Source organism: Rattus norvegicus, chromosome 8, assembly GCF_021556685.1.
Source record: "Rattus norvegicus strain SHRSP/BbbUtx chromosome 8, alternate assembly SHRSP_T2T, whole genome shotgun sequence".
NCBI classification, from domain to species: domain Eukaryota; kingdom Metazoa; phylum Chordata; class Mammalia; order Rodentia; family Muridae; genus Rattus; species Rattus norvegicus.
Genome location: NC_141541.1, coordinates 72,925,079 through 72,936,481, shown reverse-complemented (window position 1 = coordinate 72,936,481; position 11,403 = coordinate 72,925,079). Strand labels below are relative to the sequence as shown.

Sequence of the window (11,403 nt, the reverse complement as noted above, 5' to 3'; positions counted from 1 at the left end):
CTATTATAAAGAAAAAAGTTCCATTTGGACATTTTTGGCCAACATGAGAAGCAGAAAAGGTTGGGTAATTAAAAATTTATTTATGTTAGTTTAAAGGGTTTTGTAAAAAATTACTAAGGAGAAAAATGGATCATAATCCTGAAGAACATTCAAAACTGCCAGTCATGCTTTTTATGGCAAAGACAGGATGTCACTCTAAGTTCAAGGCTCACCTAAACAAGGCTGTATCCCAAGCTGTTGACACATGGAGTCATACAAAGAAGGAAACACTGTCTCAAAATGAAACCAAACCAAATAAAGTGTGGCTTTTGTTGTACAAACAAGGACAAAAGGACAAAGGCTAGAAAGGAGCCACTTCCACATACTAGTGAAGCATCAGAAAGGGCATCCTGACAGGACACAGAGAGAAAACAGCCTGAGCTTTCTCCTGGTTGAATACATCACCAATACAACAGAGTTGCCAGTCTGATAATATTTTAAAGAATAGTTTTGTTCTTCTATCTTGTAGGTGTTGATAAAATGACACACCATGCTAATCTCTTTGAGAGAATATTATCCATTTTCCTGAAAATTGGAGTGTTTGAAAGAACATTGTATCTCAGGCAGGTATTAGAAAATGTGCTGAGCTGGACAGTTGTGGAGCACATCTTTAACCCTAGCACTCCAGGAGGCAAAGGCAGGCAGATCTCAGCATTCAATGCCAGCCTGGTCTATAGAGTGAATTCCAGCACAGCCAAGTCTACACAGAGAAACCCTTTCTCAGACAAAAGACACACACACACACACACACACACACACACACACACACACACACACACACACTTGGAAGAAAAGGAAATGTGCTAAATTATTCATGAATTGGAAGATTGAACCAATGGGTCTCACACAGCAGTCATCTGCGTAAAAAAGAAGGGTTATAGTCCCAGCTCTTGTCCGTTTTATCTTTTACTTCATATCCTTTGAAGTAATGATATCCTTTGATATCTTTGATGTGACTGAACTGGATCATTTCTGGGTCATGTGTAGGTATTAAAATCAAATTAAAAATTTACTCATATTAAATCTAAGAAATTAATAAAATATCAGGTAAATACTTTAGAAAAAATGATTTTGGTCTTAACATAATAACTTAATAAAAATCTTTTATCTTCATCTTAATTCTCATTAAATAAGTTGCAAGTTTTAAGAACATTTGAAAAACATCAATTTTAATAATGTGTCAGGATATCAACAGTGAAGGGAGAAACATTTGATCAGCTTCTGAGTCAATTATAAATTGAGAACTCTTTGTTTTATGGGGGTTTTTTTATTGTTTAAAAAAATCTGGGTTTTTTTTTTTGTTTATTCGTTTGTTTGTTTTTTTATAAGGTAAGATCTCATGAAGCAAAGGCTGATCTTGAACTGGTGATACTCCTGTCTTCACCTCTGCAGTTTTGGGATTGTAGTTATGGGCCATTATACTTGGCTTACATTCTTGGAGAGAACGTTTAAAAACATCTTGCATACTTTTTAAGAATCCATCTCTTTCAGGGGTCCCTACAGAGCTCTCTGGTACTAGTGACTAAGCTATGCTAGATGGCACATACCATTTGGGAGGTAGAAGCAGGAGGATCAGGAGTTGAAGACTTTCTGTGTATCCCACCCCTCAATAAAACAAGCGAAATGCTGACCAATGTGTGGGTTAATGTTATTATGTGAATGCACCTGATTAAAAGACATTTCAGGGCTATTGATGTGATCTCATCATTAAACTTATTTTAATTCCTTTTCTTATCATGTCTTAGGCACAGGATTGATTGGTAGTTCACAGATGTGAACATAAAATGTATATATTGACTGTTAACTACTCTTATCAGTACTAATACCAGTACTAGTGGCCAGCAACATTCCTTTTGTATTTTTGAGTTTGCAGAACCTAACCTTTCCTCAAACCATCGACTCTCAGATCCTCTTACCTCGTCTCACTGAGGAGATATCCTACTTTTAGCATCCATTCCCTCACTGACAAGCTCTAGTCACTCAGACATTTTCATAAATCTCTGAGGAAGTAGTGTGGTTCTTTTTCATTTCTTTAAGGGATTGCTGCCCCCTGTACCAGCCTCTATGCCAAAGCCTTTCATCATTGGGATCCAGAAACGTTAAAGAAACACAGACACAGGCACACACTCAACGTACTCACCTACACTTATGCCTGCACCTGCCTTACATGGGACAGTTTAAGAAGCAACACGATTTCATGTGTAAAAAATGTATTACTTTTTTTATTTATTGGGTGTGGGATGGGGCATGGCACAGTACATGATTGGAGGTGAGAGAACAACCTGAGGGAGTCCGGCTCTCTCCTTCCATCACGTGGAACCCAGGGATCAGGTTATCTGCCATGCAGCAAGCTTCTTTATCACTGAGTCATCATGCTGACCCCGGAAACTGTTTTATAGGCTGACTTTATGTGAACCAGCTCTGGAGGAAGTCGGGAGGGTCCTCAGTTAACTCGTTTTATTTCTTTTTTTTTTATTTTTTTATTTATTTTTTTTATTAACTTGAGTATTTCTTATATACATTTCAAGTGTTATTCCCTTTCCCGGTTTCCGGGCAAACATCCCCCTCCCTATTTCTTTTTTTAAACATAAATAACAGTATTATGTAAGATCTCTTTCCTATCCTTCCTCTTAACCCAGGGCTGCAGGGTAGACGGTTTGGTAGGTAGACGGTTGTTCAGGTGGCTGGTGCTAGGATGAGGAGGGAATCTGGCAACTGAAGCCGAGAGCAGAGCTGTGTGGGGTTAGTTTGGACCGCCGCTCAGTGCTCTGTAAGTCAAGGAGGAAGCTGCATAGTCAGCACTCTAGGGCCTCCCTTCATCTCTGCCCTTTTGTAATCACATTGTAAGATCCACAGGGAGGAGATAGACTTTGTTTCTGTTTATATTCTGACAATTAACTATTCTGTATTAAAATGACACAGAATTGTAGTTATATAATTCTATAAATATAGACATAAAACTTTACAAAGCACAAATAACATAACGAACTCCCATGTAGCCATCTATTAATCCATCCTTCCTTAGAGAGGTTTCCCATCTCCCATTGTTGCACTGATCAGATGAACTCTTGTGTGTTCCTCTCAGTAGGAGAATGACTAATGGATTGTCTGGATGCTAAGGGCACCACCTGCAGCCATTGGTTCTTGACTAAGTTTGTGATACTAGTGATAGAGACTCACAGAGTATTACTTTACCCTTTGTTCAGTAAATGTGTCAACCTCCAGCCCTGGAGAATTACCTGTTAATTGTCCCTCCTGAATGACATTTAACTTCTGAGTAGCAAAAATATATTATTCTTGGTTAAACATTATATTAAATTGAAATAACTTTGTGTGTGTGTGTGTGTATGTGTGTGTCTCGTGTGGTGGACAGGTGGTGGTGGTGGTGGTGATTGAACTTGGGGTTCCACACACTTTCAGTGTTCTGCTGCAGAACTAGCATTTCTGACCATTTGTTTTAATTTGATACAGGTTTTCACTAACTTGCCTAGACTAGCTTTGAATTCCAAACCCTTGAATTTCCAGCCCCTTGAAGGGCTAGGATTGTGGAAGTGTTAACCCATAACAAGTTGAAATATTTTGAGTTGACCTAGTGTGAGGATAATATATATACACCTTTGAAAGTCTGAAGAACAAATTAAACTTAATGAATTCCTTTCAGAAGTTATTTTTTATTTTTATTTATGTATTTGTTTGTTGAGAGAGAGAGAGAGAGAGAGTGAGAGTGTGTGTGTGTGTGTGTGTGTGTGTAAATCAGAGGACAGCCTGTACCTTATCCCTTAAGGGTCCTGGGTGTTGAGCCATCGTCATTGTGCCAGCCCAGTAAACTACTTTTGGCATCTATATTCTAAGTTTTTGTGATGCTGGGAACTGAAGCCTTCATGCTAGGCAAATGTTATGTCACTGACTGAGCTTTGTGTGTATTTTCTTAAACAAAACAAACCTGCCTTTTATGTTTTTTGAAATAAAATCTCCTAGCCTAGGCTACTCTTGATCTCATTATGTAGCCCAAGCTGCTTCAACTTGAAACTCTCCTGCCTTAGCCTCCTGAATAATGGGATTGCAAGAGTCTGTGGCACATGCCTGGCCTTCACTGTTTGTTTGTTTGCTTGTTTTGAGACAGGGTCTCACATTGTAGCCCTGGCTGGCCTGGAACTCTTGGCAGTCCTCCTGCTCCAGCCTCCCAAGTGCTGGGATTATAGTTGTGATCATGATGACTATCCTACAACCCCCCCCCCTTATATTTTAAACCCAGCGGTGTCTCAAGATTTGGTTTAAAATGTCCTAAATGATGCATATGCTAAAATCTATTAGTTAAAAGCTATTCATGGGATTTTATATAAATTGCATAGTTTTTACACTTGCACTTTGTGCCACTGGAGCATAACATAAGCTGTAGTAGTTGCCTTTGAGTACACATCCTTGGAAAAACAAACCTAATACTGGTGTGAATGGGATTTTAAAATACAGAACATGAGTTAAGGAGATTCTGTTTGTTACTTTGAAAATAACATTTTGCTTCATTTTTCAAACATCTATTGTGGTAATTTTCATTCTTCCAGCTGTTTAAAGTCACCATACCAATGTAGGTTAGTACTGTCTTAAACATAAAATGTTAAACATTAATGTTTCAGTGCAACACAACAATAGACATTCTTGTAACATTAGTTTGAGAATCCATTTTATTTTGTATAAGGTACATCCTCTGCACAGTGAACAAATATATTACAAATCTGTGGTTTAAAAAAGTATTGCCATTTCATAGTCTCTCACACTATTGTACAGTAACTGTGTTTTCTTTGTCTGATTTGTATACATATTAATTTACTGGAGTGAAAATTTCATTTTGAAAAATAAGTGAGCAGATCTTTCCAAATCGTCTATAGAATGCACAGCACACGTGTTGAGGCTGACCGCAAATCTGTTTGTGAATGTTGGAAGTTCCTAACAGTTGCTCTGCATGATCGAAATGTCCTAGTGCTAACTCTTAGCTATGTGAAGGCTGCTGCTGTCACCATACTTAATCACGTCTTTGCCCTTCCCCTTCTCCTCTGTATGCCTGACTGAACTATGTACTTGAAATGTAGTGCTACACTTGGAGAGTTGTTAGCGCTCTGCTCCCACTCTCTGTCTCTCTTCTTTCATGTGTGGGTAATAAAGGCGCCCGGAGAGGGCAAGTGACTTAACAAGAGTGGTGCTAACTTCTCTTGACTTGATGCTATAGCCATCTCACCTCTTGCTGGATACTTCGTGCAGAGTGTAGTTGGCAAGAGAGAAGTGAGACTTGGAATTCGCATGGTTGCAGTTTGCCAGGTAGCAGTTACTGTGCGTGCAGGATAAGGGAAGAAGACAAAGCCTGGGATTGAGACACCATTTCTCCTTGCTGCTTGGATTTTGCCATTCTTCTTCATTCTTCCTTTGCAAAGATAATAGAGCACTTGTGGCCCTGAAATACTGAGGTGAGTTTCTTAACTGTATTTCTTTATACATATGTATGAGAAGTATTAACTTAGGTCTACGAGTAATTTCCTAATATTCTATTTTAATAAGGCTTTTGGGAAAGTTTACTATTGCTGATCATTTGCTTCCATGCACACATGCAGCATTCATGTATGTGTTCCTCTAATGCTAATACTGGCTTAGGCCTTGAGTGAAGTGAGCAAAGAGATTTGCTCATATATTTATTTTCTTTCTTTTGCTGATTATTACACAAACTAAGGTTATCATCCCCACTTCCTGTAGCAGTATCTAGCTTTACAATCTTCTAGTCCCTCTTCCGTAAACCCTTTTTAAGTAGTTTTTACTGGCTCTAGACTTACTCCTCTTACGAACATGGGATGGCACAAAAGTGGCCATTAACTTGCAGCTTGCCCTTTCTGTTGTTAATTCCTGTGAAGAGGTCCTATAGGACTTGGGGGTTAGCCGTTCAGAATTGTCCAAGCCTCAGTTTTCCGGCTGTTACCCGTGCAGTGGAAGTTATGGACTCATCTGAATAGGAGATTGAAAGCACCAACTAGTGGAATACATATTTGCCCATCTCAGGCAGTGGACTTTTACGTCTTTTTGTTTTTGTTTTATATTTACTTCATTTAGTTGCATCGAAAACATAATATATGCTAAGCAACATAAGCTTGCCTTGCCCACATTTGTGTAATTTCTTCTACACCTTTAGGTCCCACACTACATTGGCACCATCTATGAAGAACTGCTCATAAACAAGTCAAGGAACTCTAAGTAACTTGAGTGATCCAAATAGTGTTGTTGGGGAAACTTCATTCTTTTTTTTTTTTTTTTTTTTTTGGTTCTTTTTTGGATCGAACCCAGGGCCTTGCGCTTCCTAGGTAAGCGCTCTACCACTGAGCTAAATCCCCAGCCCCGGGAAACTTCATTCTTATAAGCCTAAGCTTTTTTTGTTTTTTACGATGCTGGTGATCTCAGTAGGCAAGGCCTCTCCCAACTGAGCTATATTCCCAGCCCTGTGACCACTTTCTTAAAGTAGCGTCTTGGTTCTCTGGTGCACACACATTGACTCAGGTGTTGGGTGAATCAAAGCAGCGCAGCCAGGCCAGGACTGCCATTCATCATTCTTGAACTTTGACTTGGCAAAATTTGGTACAGCTGACATAGAAATCATTCTAGAGTAGATGAAACTGCTTTTTTGAAACATTTTACTTCCCCCCTCCCCACCCCCTTCCCCTTTCTGTTTTGCCTGATATCAGTGATAGGGCAAAAGAAAGTGATCCTGTCTTTATTAAAGAATTCGGCTATATTTTGAACTCTTACCATTGCTATTAGAATTCGATGGGCCATACCTAGATGAACACAGACTTGGCGATTAATATTAGAACAGTTCATGTCCTCATACCAATTCCCTTAGATACTGAAACAGATGCTGAGGATAACAGCAATCAACAGCACATATACATTTCAGGTCCTCTAAAGTGCCCCTCCCGTCCCCAGTGTCCTTTTCCTCCTAGGAAGGTTTGCAGAACCTAAGCTACATGCTCTTAAGTGTTGTTTCAGAATATTAAATACATATCTTTTAGCTGATGTTGATGAACAGTGGCATCTTAAATGTTCTAAAAATCATATCCAGAGCATTTAGGGCTGAAGGTTGATAGGATTTGCCTTTGTGCACAACAGACTTTCTTGAACAGTTACCCCAACCCCATTTGGAAGTGCTTCTTTCAATCCAGTGAAGGAACTAATAACACACAGCTCAAGGCAATCTGTACTGATATTTCAAGTCTTGGATTGTCTTCTTTCAGAGTCAGAAAATAGTCAGCAGAGCACACTAAGAGAGAAGCGTATCCCTCTTACTGCTTGTCCTGGGAGGGCCCATGGGCATGGCTCTGTCTTACTGGGAGGAGGTCATAGTGACCAGGAATATGGCTGTTCCTAGGTAGGTCGTATGGATTCTGGATATAGCTGGAGTTATGACCTCGGCCTTCTTGGACCACACTGACTGTGGGCTCTAGGGAATATAGTGAAAAATGAGTTCAGAGAATAGATTAGCTTGTTGTCTTGGTGGGAGGGAAGAAGGTTCTATTCAACTTGTTGGGGAAAAGAACTGTGGGTATACGTATACTTCTGAGAAATACGGGATTAGAATGAAGGCTTGCTCAAGAGATGGAAAAACCTAAGACAGTGTACTGTCAGAATCCCAGTCTCTGCTCAACAAGAGATTCAAGACGTCCTAGAGGTGTGGGTCTTATGACTGCATCTAGGATCATAATTGAAACTGGGGGAGGTGTAAGAAGTGATTTAGAAACTTGTAAACAGCTGTTCTGATTGTTTTCTTTTTCAACCTTGGATTTGTATTAACAATAGTTGAAGTGTTGTATACTGGTTCTCCACCCTCACTGTTTCTACTGCTTATCAGTTGTGATTTGTAAGCAGGGTGGCACAAGATTTTGGTTTCCTGCATTAGAGGGAAGGGCAGTCCTGGGACAGAGTTTCTCCTCAGGTTCCTTCAAATGCAACGGAACAGAGGGTGTTTTATGGAGATAGAGTGAGTGGAGGAGGGCTTGTTTTCACTTGAGATGCTGCACTGTTGCCCTGATTTTGCTAAGTTATGTGAGACACCTACCAACTTCATATATATTTTTATTAGATGTTGACAAGGATGGCACATCTGTGTACGGAGACCCCATGTGCACAGGTGACTTCATTTCTACATAACTGCTTTCTGGAAGCTTGCAGGTGAGGATGGGTGGATCCTTAATTGTGGCATAAGGGTTTTCACTGCTGTTCAAGGAGCAAGTACTAGAACTGCACACAGATTCTTTCATGTAATCTGCAAAGCAAGAGAGATTTCTTAGGACAAGCATGAACATAGGATTCATTTAAATACCAGAAACAGACATCAGTCAACTTTGTGTGCTTTCAGGATCCTGGGGCTGGAAAAGACCATGATACTAAAAGATTAAGTCTTATTAACTGTCTTATGGTATGCTTTATCAGGCATTCTTTTCTCACAAAAACATGTTTTTGGAGAACAAAAAAATGGCTGGTTATGGTCATTAGATAGTAGCACAAGATATTTACAGTGTATTTTTACAGGTTATCACTTAGTTTATACAAATGCTCTCTGCCCAGACAGATACAGTAACTTTGCTAGGGTGATAAACTGGTTAATAGCACTGCAGAGCCAAGACTTAAATCTATGCTCTGGGACTTCTTTGCCCCATATTTTCTGTGATATAATTCTTTGGAGTTGTATGACTAAAAGTGTTGATTCAGAAGCAGCAGCATATCTGTCTTTTAGTGTGAATGTCAACAGTTTAGCAGCCTTAAGCAAATAGCAACATCCCTGTCTTCCAGGAGCTCATGCTTTAGTGCGCTGACTGAAGTGTGTAACAGCTATAAAAAGCCCCCAGTCTCAAGTTGGCCTTTGAAATGTAGCTTTGTCTCAGCCCAAAGTATGGTGTAGGCTTGTCTCACCCAGTCTTGGGAATGTTTGAGTCATGCTTGTCTGTCATTAGAGCTCAGTTGCTCAAGGGTGCAGAGTGATGTCAACATGAGATGAAGTGACAGAAGCTCTACTGGGGAAAGAGGTTCCTTAGTGACTTGGAGTCACAGAGAAGGGACTCCCTCTTCAATTGCTGCTCTCCTTCCCTTTGAGGGTGAGGATCTGTCTACGAATTCTAGGACTTGCCTGGAAAAAACAATAAATAAGTCTGACAGTTGTGACCCTTAGCTGTGGGGCACTGACAGGCAAGGTGTCTGGAAATAACCCTGAACGGCTGGAGCTTGACGGTCAGGTGTGACCTAAGAGGCCTCTCACCTCTAAATGTCTGTGAAAGTCAGTTGGTGAAATTCTTAAGGAATCTTCTAGACAACCACCACAGCTTACACTTCAGGCTGCTGTTATCTAAGCTCCCTGCCCCACCTTATGATTTTACTGAAAATGTTAGAGTGAAAGCCATGTGACTCAAGGGGAACTGGCTATGCAATTGGCTGAAATAACTGCGACGTGTGCCACCCTGAGTGTCTGTTCTTCAGCAGGTCCAGTAAGGAGCATTTATTCTGAAAGCAGGTAGCTCTTATTCTAACTGGCAGCAGCTCCTTGGTTTTGTGTAGAAGTGCATTCAACTGTTTGCTTCAGGTTCAGAAGGCTGTGACACAGGTAGAGCAGTAACTTTTCCCCTTCCTCCCACCTCAGTGCTTATTAAGACTTAGAGTGGGGAAGTAAACTCCTCAGGGTCCCACTGCCTCTCAGTTCAGCTAACACGTTGAAAGAGAGATTGGCTTCAGTCTGGTTGGTATAAGGCTGACCTTTGTAGCACCTGACTCAGGAAAAAAAAATCATCCTTGCTAGATAACAAGCAGTCTCTGCCAGTTCTAGCTAGGACTGGAAGGTAATAAGTAGGTTCTATTTCTGCTGGTAGAAAAAGGTGTCCTGGGTCCTGCATTGTGACTTGCTTCAAGCCATCTAAGTTTGCCTCTCAGTACTTCCTTAGTCAGGGGAGTGATGTAAGCTTGAGAACCTCCCAGTCAGGCCCAGTGTGGTTAATCTAAACTCATCCGGCAATGAGAGGCTCGGGGCTTCTTATTTGAAAGCTGTTCATTATCTATCACCACTGTCCTGATCGTATACTATGTGGAATTGAGGGATAGCTTGTTTTGTGTAGCACTGGAATGAGTAACTTCATTCCAGTTAGGTTATTTGAAACATAGGCGCTCAGCGTGATTTGGGAGGCAAAGGCTAGTAAATATCTTAGTTTAAGGCCAGCTGGGTTCGCAGCCAGGCTAACTAGGGCTTTTATTTATGGTTAGACCTTGTCTCAAACCAAACAGAAAGAAACTTAGTACCTTTGAAGGGGGTTGGAGGCTGAGCAGGATGGGACTGCTATTGCTATTACTGTTTAGAAATGAGGAAACCAGAGTTCAGTTTATTAGTCTAATTCTTAGTGCTTGGGACTCAACCACTATCTTATCTGACAATCAAGATTTTCCCCGTCAGGAGATCTAGTTACCCATGTAGCTCTTTACAGCTGCTTCAGTTTATCCTTTTTTAGCAATACCAAGGCCTGCTGAGAGGAAAGGCTAAGCTTTGAATTTAATGACTGAATAGTGGGAAAGCCTTAGAACCTCACCCAGCTGTAGTTTCACTGGAAAGTGAAACCAGTGGGATCTCAATATTTGAATAACTTTTGAATGTTAGCTTTTATCCATTTTGGTCTATTCCTTTTTCCTGAGCTAAGCTGGGGGGAGGGTACTAGGCTCAGGGACAAGGGTCTTCCCAAAGTTTGCAGGCCAAGACATAAAAACCCATCGAGAGTGGTGGTTGTGAAGGGTGCTGAATTATCCCATCTTTCCTGAGAACTGGAGGAGATGGGGCAAGACAAGCTGGAAAAGTCAGCTTGAGGAAGCCAAGCGTTTCTCTTGTTGAGTCATCCACCTGCCTGCTATGAGGGCAGAGTGTGGGGAAAATAACCAGCTGGGCTAGAGTATTTCCTTGTCCTTTCCTTTCATAGCCACGCCCACTCCAGTGCCTTCCTGTCAGGGCACTGTGCAAAGAAAGGGGAAGCCTGCAGTCCTCCAAGTGCCCCTGCATTTACTCTCCTTGTTACCTCCTCTGAACCATCTGTAGTCATGCATATTATCAGTCAGAATGGGTTTCTGAAAGGAACATGTTCATTGTTTTGAGGAAGCACAAGTCTAGAGAGGAAATGACTTCCCAAAGTTGCTCTCTGAATGTCCTAAACCTACTAAGACTTGATATCAATTTAAGCCCAAGTTAATTCAAATGTCTGCAGGAACCCAGGCATTAAGTATCTGTTGCCCACCTCTGAACTACTGCTGTCAATAGGAGGCCTGCTGCTTCTGTTCTTGGAGTTAAGTTCACATTCTTCACTTCAG

The 11,403-nt window shown here is 40.8% G+C and overlaps 1 protein-coding gene across 11 annotated transcripts in view; it reads right to left on the bottom strand.

Moving 5' to 3' along the window:
* Positions 1 to 4,009: 4,009 nt before the first annotated feature.
* The window catches only part of Megf11 (multiple EGF-like-domains 11), a 325,831-nt gene continuing 318,437 nt past the window's right edge, over positions 4,010 to 11,403 (bottom strand). For 7 of the 11 annotated variants that reach the window (NM_001430418.1, NM_001430421.1, NM_001430419.1 and 4 more), the window contains 2 exon segments: positions 4,704 to 6,309; positions 6,423 to 8,335. In NM_001430418.1, the coding sequence (NP_001417347.1) occupies positions 8,327 to 8,335 (9 nt within the window). In that variant the 3' untranslated portion in view covers positions 4,704 to 6,309; positions 6,423 to 8,326. 11 annotated transcript variants of the gene reach the window in all.